A 17,313-nucleotide genomic window follows, 5' to 3' on the forward strand; every position below is an offset into this window, starting at 1 on the left:
TATATATATATATATATATATATAACCAAAAAATTAGAAATCACGCGTGAATGCCAACCCATTTTTCATCCTTTATCCTTAGTTCTCCTATAAATCCAGTCACGAATTAATCATCTGCGAATTCAAACCCATTTCTCATCATTCATCCTTAGTTCTTCATCAAACCTAGTCACGAATTTATCGCCCGCGAATCCAAATCTATTTTTCATCCTTCATCCTTCGTTCTTTTGCAAACCCAATCAAAAATTAATCACTCGCGAATCCAAACCCATTTTTCATCCTTCATCATTCGTTCTTCTACAAACCCATACACAAATTAAACATGTGCGTCTTACCCCTTCAACGTTTTCATCCTTCAATCTTTAACCTTCATCCTTTAGTGAAAATGTGAATCAAACGCAACTTTCAGCCTTTATCGTCGGCGACGAGTTGGTCCGGCGCAACATTTTTCTAACTTAGCACCGACGACGAGTTTTCTTTGTCTTCCTCTTTCATCTATTAAGGAGCATTTCTGTCTAGAATTGTCAATTTCTATTTGCTCAAAAAAAGAAAAAAGTTTTTATTTGCTCAAAATAACGAAATAAATTTCTATTTGCTCAAAAGAAAAGGGAGAGATAGATCTAATTCAGCTTCCTAGTTTTTATTCATTTACTTTTTATTTACTTGCAATAGAAGGAAATTTATTTGTACAATAAGTCTAATGGTGCCGATCATGGCTAAAATTAAAGGATTTTAGTATATTTTTTTTGTAAACTAATAAATTAACCATTATTTTTATGAATTGAAGAGTTATTTGTAGATTGTTGTATTTAATAAAAATTATTTCATATAAAAAGTACATCATATAATTGTGTTTGAGCATTATATTAATTGTTTACATTGTATCATAAAAAACATTTAATATTCATTGTTACATGTAATATAAATTTAGAAAAATTAAATTTTATTTTGTTGGCATTTTGGTAAATATAGAATATTATTATTATAATTTTTTAAATGATAAAAAATCTTTTTTTTTAAAGAAACTTATTTAACTATTAATTTAAAGATTAAATGTATCAATATATAAATACACATGTGCCGTAGAACTTCTCTAAATTAGTACTCATTTTGTAAAATAAAAAAAAATTATCCATTGTAAATTTTTTTATAAAACTTAAAACATATTTTAAGAAGGGAATCAAACAAGCCTTTGCAATAATGCACAAGTTTTGAAGCCTGTTCAATACTCCCTCTTTCGTGAATTAAGCCACTTAACATCATCACGATAAAAAAAAATAAAAAAAATAAAAAAAAGCAGAAGAGGAGAAGAAATTATGTAACCAAAAGAAAAGGGCATCAATGAATTCATGGAACCATACAAATCACAATAATATTACATAAGAATGTTGATAATAAATTCAGAAAAGAAATCCAAAAAAAAGAGCAAAAAGAGAAGCAATAGCAGATGGAACAAAAAGAGTAGTAGCATCCGAAGTGGGACTTGGAGCTGGTGCATCTGCACCTGAAACACTTGATGATGTCATCAACATGGCCACAACAACCATTACAATCATTTGCTTTCTCTTCATTGCTTCCATTTCTTAAATTTTCTTCAAAAAATTCTTTTTTTTTTTAGGAAAGAAATTGAGAAGAGAAGGTAGGTAGAGAGAGGGAATTGTAGTGGATGAATATTAAGTGTGGCTCTATGTGTCTTTTATATAGTTGTTGCAATAGAGAAGGAAATAAAACAAAACATTTTATCAAAATAATAATTATAACAAAACAAATGTGTTGGTATTATTTAATTTTTAATTAATGGGCAGGCTGTCCAAACTTTTTATTTTCGAGGATATCAAGGTTGCCAATTGGATTTTGGATGGGAGAGGAAACAAGTTTTGGTAGTTTTTGTGTTTTAGAAAATATTAAAGTTGTCTTTTATCTCTTGGTTCACATACTATCTCTCTAGTTCTCTGCATCTCAAAGTTCTTGGTATAAATTTTGTTTTTCTCATGTGCTTAATTTTATTTAGTATTATTATATTATTCCTTCTGAACTGAAATACAAGTTAAAAATATTAGTTAAAAAATTAATATATTTAATTAAAAAATAAAATCAGATACATCAATTTTTTAATTATTTTTTTTTATATTTTATTCAAGAGTAATATATTATAAAAATTAAATTTTATTTTTTTTGGTCTATTTTGATTTTCTTTTTAGTATGTAAGTCAAGCTTCGAATTTTTAGATATTAGCTTATCTAGATAAGTACACTAAAAACGTCAAATTTTGAGAAGTTTGATTTCTTGTTGAAAAATAGGAAAGATATACCATATGTGTAAATTAACTTATCACTAATGTCCAATAGAAAGAAGAAGAAGAAAAAAAAAAGCATTGAATGGTTATTGGGTAATTATAATTATATTGCAGTTATAAATTGATGTTGTGTGGTATGAGTTTTTATTTGATGTCGGTGCAAAATAGTTTTAAACCAACGTCACCATTAAGCTTTTTTCTTTTTGGTACAAAAGAGGGCCGAAGTCCAAACAAAACAAAAAAAAGAAACTAAAAAACAAAACACATTTTTATGCATGCAAACCCTAAAAGGAGTTACTTAAGTTCACTAAGAGGAGACTCTAGAATAACAAGGATCCTATAATCAAAGTAAAGCTAAAGTTAGCTAGTCAGTCTATGTTTTGTTGTTCATGTCACATCTGAGTAAATTGAATATGTTAATCATTATCACTGAAACTATTGAATGCGTCAAATCAAATGAGAGGTGTTCCTCTTAAAATTGCACTTGTGACCATGTCAATAAGCACTCTTGAATTGCTTTCTACGATCAAGTGAGATAAACCATATCTCAACGCCATGACAAGTCATATGTACATACCCCACATCTCAACACGTAGAGCATCACACACTCCAATCTGTAGCCTAAACCCCTTGATCCATATACCATGCTCCTTGCACACCGCATCGCAGTTAAACTTCATCCAACCATGTTGTGACATCTTCCATCCAATGTAGATAGTGTCGCGATTATGATGAGAGCTATATACATGAGTGTTAGTACTTTCAATGGTAGTCCTAACAAAATTTTGGATGACATAAGTAGGTTTGGTAGGACGTTGAAACCCTTCTTCAAAAACTGCTTCATTTCACCAATTCCATATATGCCAACAAGTTAACATGAAAGTTGATTGCCACCATTGATGTTGAGATGATTAAAGATACAATCCCTATAGACCATATTGTAGTCACTTTGCACAATATAATGGTTGGTACTAATGCCTCCCTAATCTAAAGGTCCATCCTATTCATTGGGGGTTGGAAGAGCTATATTCCTGTTAGTAATGTTATTCAACATATTATCAAAAAGAAAATTAAAATCCTAGTTACCCTCATTATCAACCATATCTTTAAGAGTGAAAATAAAATCAACCAAAGAAACACTAGTAGCATTGATAAGACGAGTGTTGTTGTGCCCCCATCTGTCCAGCCAAAAGCTGTTACGGTTACAATCCATATAGATCATATTATAGGCCCTTTTCACAATATAATGGTTGGTACTAAAGCATCCCCAATCTAAAGGTCCATCCTCTTCATTAGGGGTTGAGAAATCTATATTCCTATTAGTAATGTTATTCAAATATTATCAAAAAGAAAACTAGAATTCCAGTTACCTTCATTATCAACCATATCTTTAATAATGAAAATAAAATTAACCAAAGAAGCACTAGCAACATTGATAAGATGGGTGTTGTTGTGCCCCCATTTGTCCAGCCAAAAGTTGGTATGGTTACAATCCATATAGATCAAATTGTAGTCACTTTGCACAATATAATGGTTTGTATTAATGTCTCTCCAATCTAAAGGTCCATCATCTTCATTGGGGATTGGGAGAGTTATATTCCTGTTAGTAATGTTATTCAACATGTTATCAAAAAGAAAATTAAAATTCCAGTTACCTTCATTATTAACCATATCTTTAACAGTGAAAGTAGAATCAACCAAAGATGCAATAGCAACATTGATAAGATGAGTGTTGTTATGCCTCCATCTATCAAGTCAAAAGTTGGCACGGTTACCATCCCCAATTTTTTGCATGACATTTCTTTAGAATTTGTCTCAAACCCCTACAAAAGCTCGCAAAAGAGGAGAGTCGTAGAGTTGAGAACAAATACAATCACACAGATCATTGTTCCTTTCCATATTTACTGTGAAGCACCTTACACCAAAGGTCATGTGCACTAGTAGTCAAATCCCAAAACATCTTCATAAGAAAGGTCTCGTTCATTTTTTGTTGATGTTTAAAGCCCATACCGCCATTTTTTTATGTAGACATTAAAATATAAATGAATAAAAAGGATACATAAATATAGTTAAAAAATCAAATCAGGTTATTTGCATAGGACAATTCAGGGAAATCGGGTTATTTGGTTGCATAACACATTGGTACACACCAACCAACTTAGTTGCAAGTTGAGATTTTGTAATGCTTGGGCTAGGTTTACTTGACCCAATATCACATATGGACCTTTTTTGGTTATTTCTCATAACATTGAGACTTAAATTGCGATGCACATTGTCTTGTCTCATGCTCCCATTCCCATTACCACTCAAAGGAATAGAGTTAGTTGCATTTAGCTTATTGATTTTATTTTTAAGTTTTTGAAAATTTACTCCCTTGTTATCCCCTTTTGACACATGCAGAGCGAGTTTATTGTTTCTTTTCTTCCTTTCCATTTTTACCCGTTCTCCATGCAAGGATTTCGATTTAACATCAATTTTCGAACTATTCATTCTATTGTGTAATCTCCTCCATGTCAACTCTAGATGTTTTGCATTGACCATTATCACCATTAATTGTTTTCCCTTATTTGTTGGAGCTATCTTTTTTTCAATTGCATAACTTATTGTGTAGTGGTTACAGTTTGTTGATGAAGGGTGCAATCCTTTAAAGTATGGCCATAGATATCACATTGAGTGAAAACAACATGTAAACCCTTGTATTGGACATGATACAATTCTCCATGGATAACAACTTTTCTCATAATAGGTTGAGTAAGATCTATTTCGACGCATAATCGAGCAACTTATTAAAGGTTCTCATTGTAGTAAACTGGATTCAAATTTGAGACATGTATCTAAGTTGTTGTATTATCAATTGTTGTCGTGGTAGGGTTAAAGGTAGTAGACCATTGACAGAAAACTAAGTAATGTTCGAAAATGTCCATGGACCACCATTTGTTACCTTAATTTTGTTTTTATCCTCATTAAATCTAACCATGAAGAAATAATTTATACCTTCCATAAGTTCAACATTGTCGTTTAATTTCCAAACTGATTTTACCTTTGTTTTCATCATATTGTAACCAAGCATTTTTCTGAGAAGTTTCACAAGCAAACACTTTTTATACAAAAGATTGGGTTTCTCAATCACAATATGTTGGACGTGGAGCACTAGGAGCAATCGATTGTCTTTGATACGTTCAATTTACGCAAGTTTTTTTCCCCATAAGATCAACCTTTCCCTGCAATAGTTTGTTGCTTTCCCACTACTTTGTCTCGAAATGACATGAAAACGGGTTGTTTTACTCCATTGTTGGCATCCTTTTTTCACATATGAAATGTCGCTCTTATAAAAAAAAAATTGGGTGGTTTTGTAGGCATGTTTGTCTCAGTTCTTGTTGTTGATTAAACTAAACTCCATGAACACTAATAGAGGAGTTTGCACATAAACAAATCACACATGATAGAATAGCGCATAGACATATAGCGAATGAACCTGACAAAATTGTTGCGATTTCATGGATGGATGAGTCAAACAATAGATTGAAGACCATGCTGGAAAAATAAATGAATGATATGGGTAGCGTGGCGACTCCTGGAACCAGATTGATCCTCTTGTCAGTTTCGAGTTCCCCTTCTCAATCGCACACAAAACGGGTCGATGTTGTTAAAGGTCACAAAACAACATATGTATAATATATTATGTTATTAAATTATTCAAAAATTACTGTATAATATATTGTGTGTATTAATATATATATATATATATATGTTTAATTGCACATTTGGTCCCTTTATTTTCACTAAATTCACATAATTGATTATACTATTTTAAAAGTCGACAATTTTAGTCATTCCCTTAGATTTTGAACTAAAAAATAATAATTTGACAAACAATTTCATGATGTAGAATCATATAGATGCATTAATTATTTATTAATTAAATTACAAAAAAAAAGAAAAAAAATAGAAGTTGAAAGTTAATTTCTTATAATTTTTATTTTGATTTTATAGACGTTAATCATTTTATATCATTATATTATACGTCATATTATTTAAAATATAACATATCGTTTATTTTTTAATTAAATTAAAAAATCATAATAAAAGATTAAAAAAAAAAAAAACTTATGAGTGTTGTTTCGGTAAACCACATCTTCGCGGTTGGTGGTTGGACAGAGTGTATGTCTTGGGCTTTTCGATTCTCTGTACAGTTGTCACAACAATCTGCAGGCCCACTTATCTTGTTTCAATTTTCTCTTTTATATAAAAAAAGTACTTTTCTTTTTATATTTCTTTAGAGTAAAATAATTGAGTTTCAATTTATATTACTTATGGTCGATGTTCATTTGTCTTTTAGAAGGTTAAATCTTATCAAAACGAAATAAAAAATATGAAAGAAAATATAATGCAAATTATATAAATAGGGCAAAAAATTAAATTTACCTTTTACTCTTAATAAAAGATATGTAGAATTTAGTTTAGTTTTTCATAATTACAATATGAAAAATATACAAATACGAAGAATAAGAATAATGATTTATTTTAAACTTTGAGAAAAAAAATATGAAATTTAATTTAGTTCCTAGAAATAGTCTCTGGCAATTACAAAATTAAGACACATTATCTTTATTATCTTTTAGTCAAACAAAAAATTTCGAGTATTTTAAATTTTTTTATGAGAACTAATAAGTTTGGATTGTTAATCATAAAAATCTATTTGTTGAATGTTTTTCAAGATTAAATTTGAAGTCACGTTTTTCTCACCTTAATTAGGGACTAAAATATATTTATTAAAAAAAAAGGGACAAGAATACATGCCTACTCAAAGAAAAATATTTTTTTTTGTATTGTTTAGTATTGTAAAAACTAATCAAGCCTAAAAACCTTTAATTTTGTCGTTTATTTTTTTTTTAATTTAAAAAAACTCACTTCAAATTTGACTTTGAAACTCATTGCATACTTAACTTTTCTGCACTATTAAGACCAGTTTGTTATTACAGATTTAAGGGGGTAAAGTTGATATTTTATAATTTAAAGATTATCTTTTATAGATTTAAAAGAAAATTTAATTTATGTTTGTTGATCATAGTAAAATAGAAAAAATTCGATTATAAAAAATAATTTTTTGAGAAGTTGCTAAAAACAATTTATAATTTAAAGCAATTTTTAATTTATTTTTAAGTTTTATTTTTAAAAATATGCTATAACAAAAGAAAAAAATGCTACAGCAAACTTTCAAAAGTAATTATTTTTTTTAAAAGTTACTTGTTTTACAAAAGAAAAAATCATAGCAAACGCATAAGATACACACCGGATCGGTCCTTGTAACTTAGGTGCCCTAGAGGAATTAAAAAATGATACCTTTGTAATTATTTAAAATAACATTTTTGTATTTTGTTTTATAATTTTTTTTTAATAATTCATTTATAATTAATATTTTCAAAATATCATTTACAATTTTTGTCAAAAAAATCGATAAAAATAAAAATAAAACTATTTAATTTATCATGACAGTTAATAGATTTTAAATAAGGTTTTAATAATTTCAATTTTTATATAAAAACATTTTTCATGAAATACAAATGTTGAATGAATAATTAATATTATTATATGCAAACATTAGAAAAACAAACAAATATCTTCAAATATTTCAATATTATATAATTATATTTTAATTCATTTGTTAAAATTTATTTAATAACTTTTAATTCTTAAAACAAAATTTTACCATCAAAATTAGAAGGATAATCAAATATTTACAAATTTTAAGATAGTTACAATATATTTATAAGTTATTATCCAAAAGCGATATAACATTAGTACTATATATAAAATCAAAAATCTTCTCATATACAGTATGTTATACAACTCGAACCTTCTATTTATATAGTGAGTTATTGTAAACTTTTTATTTAAATATAATATGTATGATACTTTTTATATATTTTAATATTATATAATGTCCTTTTAAAATTGAGACGTGAAAAATCCACCAATCTTCTATTTGTAGAGTCATTGCAAAATATACATACAATTATGTCCTAGGCAATAATGCTATTTTTTATTTAGATATTTCCAATCCGCCGATAATTTAAGAAAATATGGAGGATGATGATTACTATTGAGCTGGTTTTGAGACTTTTGTTACCTGGATTCATTGATTCTTCCAATTGTATGTATCTGAAATTCTGAACTTTGTTCACCGTACAAAAATAATACTATTTAGATATTCGATAAATTATATGTCAATAAATTAGTCTCATTAATTTATTCTATCTTGTTTGCCATGTGGTTCGTGATGATTGCACATTTGCAGAATATTTTTTTGTTGGCGAAATGTTCACTAAATATTTTATAAGTATAAATGTCTTTTTCTCAACAAAATATATATATATATATATATATATATAAATTTTAGTGTGTATTTACATTGAAATTTAATTAATTTTGCATAATAAAATACTAAATAACAAATTTGTCTAACAAAAAAATTTGCCCAGCAAATTTTTTGCTGCCAAAACATATACGAAATTCGAATGTCACTAAACTATTTAAAGACAGAGAAAAATTACATGTACAAAATTTATAAGTTTTTGCAAGTTTTTATATTTACGGTACCAAAATTAGAGGTAAAATTCTTAGTTTTGTCTAATAGACAAATGGTTGTAACTATACGTAGCGTTTACAAATGCCGTATGCGGTTTTTAAACCTTTACTTATAGTTTTTTATTGTCGGGACAAGTCAAGTTTTTTATAATGTTCATATGTAATTATTATAAATTTTATTTTTTCTTACGAATATAATATTTTTTATTTATTGTTTTGTTTTAATCTTTTGAAAAATGTGTCCATATTTGAATTAATCCTTGAATATACATGTGTAGTATTCATTTTAATTAATCTCTATTTACATATATTATTGTAAAGAACTACAATCAAATTTTTTACAGATTCAAGGAATCAATTTCAATATCAAAATATTGTAATATTAAATTAAAATTACAAGTATTTAAAACAAAAAATAATATATTGGTAAGATTAAAATCATTTTCTTTGATATGCACTTTGATTGGAAATTTGTCTAAAAAGTTTGATACTCTATTTTTTTTAAATAGTTTGATATTCAATATTGAATATTTTTTATGTCAACTAACTCATCATTAACCTACTCTCTCATGGTTGCCATGTGATTAATAATGATTGAGTGCATATACATAATATGCTTTTGTTGATAATATTTTAAAGTGAAAGTTAACAACAACAAAAAAGTATCGCATAAATTGATATTGCAATTGCAATGATCAAACAATATAAGATCAATTGATTGTTATTGAACAAACAATATTCTAAGATTATGGTGTTGCAACAATGGGAACACCAAGTAGGGCGTAAAATATATATATATATATATATATATATATATATATAGTCTCTTAATTTTGTTGAATAGGGATGATTTAGTACCCAAAAAATTCACATTGTTTAATAATCGAATTTAAAAATAATTTTAATAAAATTCTTCAACTTATCAAAATTACCATAGAAATGTAATTTGAGATTAAAAATAAAAAATAAAAACTAAAACTAAAAAAATGATGTATTTTCTCAATCCCATCCAAAAGCCAATTGGCATCCTTGATATCCTCGAAAATAAAAAGTTGAGACAGCCTGCCCATTAATTAAAAAGTTTGTTATAATTATTATTTTGATAAAATATTTTGTTTAATTTTCCTTCTCTATTGCAACAACTATATAAAGACACATAGAGCTACACTTAATATTCATCCACTACAATTCCCTCTTTCTAGCTACCTTCTCTTCCCAATTTCTTTCCTAAAAAAAAAAAAGAAAAAAAAAAGAATTTTTTTCAAGAAAATTTAAGAAATGGAAGCAATGAAGAGAAAGCAAATGATTGTAATGGTTGTTGTGGCCATGTTAATGACATCATCAAGTGTTTCAGGTGCAGATGCACCAGCTCCAAGTCCCACTTCGGATGCTACTACTCTTTTTGTTCCATCTGCTATTGCTTCTCTTTTTGCTCTTTTTTTTGGATTTCTTTTCTGAATTTATTATCAACATTCTTATATTGTTGTTTTTTCCTTCAAAGTTATTATTCATATTCTTATGTAACATATTCATTCCTCACTTTACTTTTTCTTACATGTAATATTATTGTGATTTGTTTGGTTTCATGAATTTATTCATGCCCTTTTATTTGATTACATAATATATTCTCTCCTTTTCTGTTTTTATTTTTTTATTTTTAATAATGATGATGTTAATTGGATTAGTTCATGAAAAGGGGAAGATTAGGATTCAAAACTTATATATTATACAAGACTTAATTTTGACCATCCATAAGGCAAAGACTTTTTTCTATCCATCAATGATGATTTCATATTTGTCTCTACATTAATTAATTTTTGTTCTTTTGCGTATATTTATAGTTCATGTTTTCTTTATAATTGGGCGCAGTTTGTGTAACAACCTAATTTCTTTGAATCACACTACATTTATGAATTTTTTGTTTTTTCTTTTTCACTATTAAAAATTTAATGAATTTTTGTCTTTTGATGGAATCAAACTCAATGTTTAAAGAATTATCATTGTTCATTCATTCATACTACCAATTGAACTACTCATAAGAATTCATTAAATTATTGACGGTGGAAAAGGAAAAGCTATAAGCTCTTTAGTGTACTATAGTCAAAGAGAATGAGTTGTTATAAAAAAATATGTTTTTTTTTAATATTTCCACGACATTTTTATTCAGTGTCTTCTTACGGCTATTCTCATTTAAAATTGACGAGTTTTTGAGTTTTCTTGAAGTCAACTATTTATTTACTTTCACTATCCTCTAAGCTAAATCAAGAGTCTCTCTAAGACATTTTATTGAAAGAGTCTCTCCTTGTTAGCATTAAAAACTATAATATCTGATAATCATCATTTCAGTGATTTGGACTTCTTCTAAATTAATTTCTTTAGATTCATCTTCAGAAAGAAAATTATTATTGCTAATTCCAATAAAATTAAAATGCTTGAATAAACATGTTAATTTCTTCAAGGTCTATGCTTAAATAAACATGTTTAATAAGTCCATTTTGAAACATATTAGATGTTAGTGTTTTCGGTGTTTCAGGAAACATAATTGCTTTAAACTTATAAATATGTTTATCAACCATATGAAAACAGTTGATACAAAAAAACATGTTCAATATTGATTATTAAACAGCTGATTTTAGAAATTACCGAAATTCTTTTTATAAGATTTCCAATATATAAGGTTAATTGGAAAATTTTAAAAAAGTTCATAACGTTTGTATAGGAAAATTTTAAAAAAGATTTTCGGCGCAGAAGGTTAAGAAGATATGTATTGAAAATCTTTAAAAATGTTTTTCGGTATAAAAAGTTAAACATGTATATAGAAGGTTTGTATCGAAAAACTTTAAAAATTATTTTCGGTACAGAAGGGTGACAAGGTGTGTACCGAAAACTTTTAAAAAAGTTTTTCAATATAAAAGGTTAATAATGTTAAAAAAATATTATAAAAATTTGTGGAAAATTTGTGGTTTCAAGTTTTCCGGTATTGAATTGTGTTTTGAAAATGTTGAAAAACATTTTTTGGTAGTTCTAGAAAATTTTAAAATAAATTTTTTGGTACGGGAAATCTTGAAAATAAGTTTTCCGGTAAATACAACTATATCGAAAAACTTAAAGAAAAAAATTTGGGAGTATAAATTCAGATACTCACTTGTGTATCAAAAAAATGAAATGATACGATGGTAGGAAATGACAAGTTTTAATTTTATGTTATGGTAGAAATATAATTTGAGAGGTACAAGGTAAATTTTCCTTCTTTTTTCTCATGTGTATAGGTAGATCTATCAAAATGGATCGAATTATTTGGTTAACATATTAGTAGATGTCATACCTTAAAAAAATGAAGTTTAAAAATAAAGATTTTTTTTTTTTATATTTGTTTAGTCTACATTAAAAAGTAGTCAGTTTGACCCAATTGACTACGTGCAAGCACGTTACAACTAAAAAATGGTAATTTATAATAAAAAAAAAAAAAAAAAAAAGATTACAAACACATTTGAATTGATTGAAATAATGACATTTTTCTTAATACATTTGAATTGACTTTAAATTATTTTTTATTTTATTTTTCATCTAATTTAAAAAAAAAAAAAAAAAAAAAAAAGATTACAAACACATTTGAATTGATTGAAATAATGACATTTTTCTTAATACATTTGAATTGACTTTAAATTATTTTTTATTTTATTTTTCATCTACTTCTAAAAAACAAAAGTACCAGGTCAATAATTAAGAAAAGAAATTAGTTTGCTAAAAAAATCAAGAAAACATATTCCACTAAAAGCCAAGTAACATGCACCTTCGACGGTTTAAATCGTTCGCTATTGCCGACCAAGATTTTTACGACTCCGTTCTCCTACTCCGAAAAACAAAGGTGATTTAACTCTACGTAGTGTTACGTAGTATAATTTTATTTTATTGTATCTATTGTGGTCAATAATCGAGGTTGTTTTTGTGTTATAATCTTGTTTTAATTTTTATTAACTAAAATTAAAAAATATTGAAAGAAAAACAGATTGGGTTGTTGGTCTGAATAGCAGCGAGCCAAACTTGATAGACTATAACCCAATAACAAAGCAAATTAAAATGAACTGACTTTTTCATGTGATCAGACCCTTTATATCAAAACAAATAGGATCGTGTCGATCCATTGAATAGCTATGTGTATAAGTGTTATAAAGGTCATGCTTTAGCTAAACATACCCAATTATTCACAGATCAAGTGTGATCGAAAAAAAATTCCTCCTCACTCGGATTCTCTTGTTTTTTAGGGTGTTTATCATCCTTTTGTTTCTTAATTGATAAGTTAGAAAAGTTGCAAATATTAATCTACCTACACATTTTTACACCATCTAAATAAAGATTCTGTGCTGTTGGCGTTCAATTTAAGAGATAGTAAAAATTATCTAAAAATAATAATGAGACACAAGGTTTTGGAAACACAAACATGAACAAAATGCAGAATGATTAGAATTATACCAAACGATTTCTTTCACTCCATTTATCTATTACCAAACATTCTTGAACCCACAAACAAGGAAGAATATAAAAGTGGGAATACAAGAGTTTACATGATTCCAAAACACAATCATAGTTTCCCTAATTCTAAGAGCTCTTTAATTCTTCATCTTTGTTTGTTTGCCTCAAATTTCTCCATAGATACCTTCCACTAGCCATGTCAACGAAAACCCAAAATCCATTTTGAATCATCTGAACAAGTCCAATCAACATTTTGATGAGCTCAAAAGAAAAACACAAAATAAAAAGACAATCCCAAAATTTAAAACAAAAACTCAACTAAAAACCAATGGGAGTTATAAACAAAAAGACAAAGAAAATCCCATATTTTAACATAAAAAATATCATCTATAAACCCAATCAACATATTCTTGTAAATTGAATTAAAAAAAAATGCAAAAACACATCCATACACAAAAAGAAAGAAAAAAGAAAACCCCAAAATTTAACATAACATCATCTAAAAATGCAATAATCATTCTGGCGAGTTAAAAACCAAAAGTACATAGAGAAAAATAAAATCCCAAAATTGAACACTAAAAAATCATCTAAAAACTCAAATCAATTTTTAGTTAAAAACAAAAATAAAATTAATCAAAAAATAAAAAATCCTGGATTTTTTTTTTTGCAAAGGAAAAAAACCTGGATATGGGTCATATAGTTTTGGATTCTTACATATGAAGAAAGAAGAACAAATTTACACCTTTGTAAAAAAAAAAAGAACAAATGTAAACGTTGCATTAAAAAAACATGGGCCATTGTAGAAACAAGATTTTGAAGGGTACCTTTTTGAAATCAAAATTTTCCTTCTTGAAAGAGGATTTTTCATCCTCAACTGAATCATCAGAAACCAATTCAATCTTTGGTGATGAATTAACTGTTCTCCATGCAAAGTAACCAGCAAGAACAGCTGAGAAAAACACTAATATAAACCTTAAAGGACACATCTTTCTCAAGAACACAAAAATAAAAATGAATTTCAAGGTATGATTTTTATCAATTTGAAGATGAAACAAGAAAAAAGAACAACAACCCACGAATTAAAAAGTGTACAAGAATGTTGGGTTGGATTGGTTTTTTATTTTGTCATTTTTTCATTTTTTTTTGTTTTGGTTTTATTGTGAGAAAAAAAACCAAAAACTAGAAAGAGTAAACGCACGTTGAGTTGTTCCCTTGTTTGGAAAAAATAACAAAATTTTCAACAACCGCGTTTGTGACTTTTTGGTGATTATTTGCTTTGATTTTATGATGTGATTTTGAAAATTTCTGTTTACAATGTCAAAATGTTTGTTTCACCAACTAACTACATCCTTTATATGTTGGGTCAGCATTATGTTTTTTCACGATAAAGGTGGTGACTATAATTAAAAACATTTTTAAAATTAAATTAAAAACATTTTTAAAATTAAATTAAAAATGGTGGATGCACGCTCAACTCCAAACATATAATTGAGACATTCTTCTAGATGCACGCTCTCCTCCAAATTTGACAAAATATGTATAACTCATTAATGGATTTGTATTATGTGGACTATGATGTCCTTAGTTATGGTTTGGATTTAGAGATAAATTTTATTTTATATTTAAATAAAAAAATTGACTACAGTCGAAATCGTGAGATTGTGTGCATCTAGGTTAGGTTTTGAAAAAAACAAGAAAAGATGAAAGAAATGAAGAGTTTTGGGAGGATGGGATTTTGAGATGTTGGTTTTTATTTAGAATACAAATTCCTTTACTTCTAGAAATTCAAAAATTGTATTGGAGAAGAATTTTGTATGGTTTTTCAGAGTTTATAGATAAAATTTTCAAATAATTTTTATGTTGTTATAATATTTTATAAATTAAAAATATATTAATTTTGGGTTTAAACAGAACCAAAACAACAAAACTAAAACAAACAACTTCATCATTTTTTAGTTCAAATATTTTAAAAAGTAACTCACAAATATCCACTAAGTGTCATGTTATTAGTAAAAATGTTATGTCATTAATAAAAAGAGTAAAATACCAAAAAAAATTAATAATTAATTAATAAAAAAACAATAAAACAGTTTAAAAAAATAAGAGATTAAAGATTTATTTTGAGTAAAATAAGTGAATAAAAAGTGCATTAACTTTTCTTTTATTTTTATAAGTAAAATATTATTCCTTGTTGGATTTGTATGTGTTGAAGTGACGTGTATTTGAAATGGGCTGAGAACATGAACAACTGTACAAGGTGTTATTGGATTAGGATTGCGTGGATCCTAAAACATGGCACTTGGCCCATATATTAATGAATCGCAAAACCAACGTTTTTCATAAAGACACAATTTAAAGATTAGATGAGTCATTCGTGATCTAAACTTAGTGAGTTATTCATCATAAATTAATATTTTAAAAATTTAAAGATTAGATGAGTGATTCGAGTTCCATAAAAATTTAAGTTTACCATCTTGTTTATTTTTATAATTAATACGATAATTTAATGTTTGTTTGATTGATTTAATTTTAAAAAATATATATTTATTATCCTTTATTTTTATGGAACTTATATTAATTAAGTCTTTGTATCTATGAAAATGAAAAAAAAAAAAAAAAAAAAAAACATAAATTCATAAAACAGCAACATATCGATGTTGAAGTTTTGAACATCATTGCGTCAGCTACGAAAACGAGGAAAATTAAAACATAAATTTTTATAAAACACTTCTAGTAATCATTATTTAATCGTATTTAGGAGTTCACGTTTTCGAATTGCCACATCCCAATAAAATATTCAGTAATAAGAAGTCGTGGTTGACAAAATAGACCATGTTAAATTTATTTGTCCAAATTCAGTGTAACTTTAAGCCTGAAATGGACAAAAATAATGGAATCTTAATTATATTAATTTCCATTTAAAAAAAAAACAATATATTTTGGAGTCATTCGATATATATAAATTTGGAATATCTTTTATCTCAATCCATTATTTGTAAATAGGATAAGAGACATTGAATATACTATATCTTAATCCAACATTTAATAAGTTAATAGATATGATAATATTTGTTTTAAGAAAATAGATATGTTAATAGATTTGGTAATTATTAATAGTTAATTTAAAAGAATATCATGTATAGTATCTTAATAGACATTGGATAAACTATATCTTAATTCCTAATTTTTTTATAAAATATAAATTAAAATAATATCAATATCAATATCAATAGTTAATTTTAAAAAATCGTGTACTATAGTATAATTTTATTAGAAGGATAATTTGTCATTTTATATATTATTTTTCACAATATTTGGTTTAAATAAAAATACGAAAATTGAGGAATCAGTATTACTATTTTAATTAATTGTACCGTTAGATTTTGGTTATCCAAATTCTTTTTTCCTAGTCTTTTTAATAATATATTTTGAGCAGAGCAGCAAATAATTGTTAAGAGTTTGAGTGTCGACATAGATGATATTTTTTATCTTGTGATGTCTATGCACTTTATTAACTTTAAAGAAAATTATTGCAAGAAAAGTTATATTTTATTATTTATTGGATAGTAAAAATAATAGTTATAGTTTTAAATTCTTCTTTGAAGTGGTCAAATTTAAATTATAACTCTTTAAAGGTGGACAAAATTCAAATTGCCTCGAGAATAATTATATTAATGACTAGTAATGAAATTTTAATTACTAACAAATTTATTACTAAAAAAATTAATAATAATTTTTCTCTTCTCCAATTTTTTTAAAGAAAATAATACTATATAATTTTGAATTTATACGTTAATAAAAAAGGTAGTTTTGAATTCCTATATTCCATTATTTGTAGACCATTATTTAATATTACTTGCTGACTTTGATACACATGGCATTAATTTTCACGTTTTTGTTCCTTATCCATAATGTTGTGTGTCCTACACTTACCAAACTTTAATAGAATATCTTTT

At 26.5% G+C, this 17,313-nt stretch overlaps 2 protein-coding genes across 2 annotated transcripts; both read right to left on the reverse strand.

The window, feature by feature from the left end:
- Positions 1 to 1,305: 1,305 nt before the first annotated feature.
- On the reverse strand, positions 1,306 to 1,684 carry LOC101509138 (uncharacterized). Its single transcript, XM_004489647.4, has one exon. The coding sequence runs from the start codon at positions 1,578 to 1,580 to the stop codon at positions 1,401 to 1,403; it is 180 nt and encodes a 59-aa protein (XP_004489704.1). The 5' UTR covers positions 1,581 to 1,684; the 3' UTR covers positions 1,306 to 1,400.
- An 11,658-nt stretch (positions 1,685 to 13,342) lies between these two features.
- On the reverse strand, positions 13,343 to 15,080 carry LOC101509787 (uncharacterized). Its single transcript, XM_004489649.4, has 2 exons — positions 14,182 to 15,080; positions 13,343 to 13,588 (listed from the first exon to the last, which is right to left on the reverse strand). Exons 1-2 carry the CDS (start codon positions 14,341 to 14,343, stop codon positions 13,484 to 13,486), a joined length of 267 nt encoding a protein of 88 aa, XP_004489706.1. The 5' UTR covers positions 14,344 to 15,080; the 3' UTR covers positions 13,343 to 13,483.
- Between the last annotated feature and the right edge of the window lie 2,233 nt (positions 15,081 to 17,313).

This window comes from Cicer arietinum, chromosome 2 (assembly GCF_000331145.2).
Source record: "Cicer arietinum cultivar CDC Frontier isolate Library 1 chromosome 2, Cicar.CDCFrontier_v2.0, whole genome shotgun sequence".
Classification (NCBI taxonomy): domain Eukaryota; kingdom Viridiplantae; phylum Streptophyta; class Magnoliopsida; order Fabales; family Fabaceae; genus Cicer; species Cicer arietinum.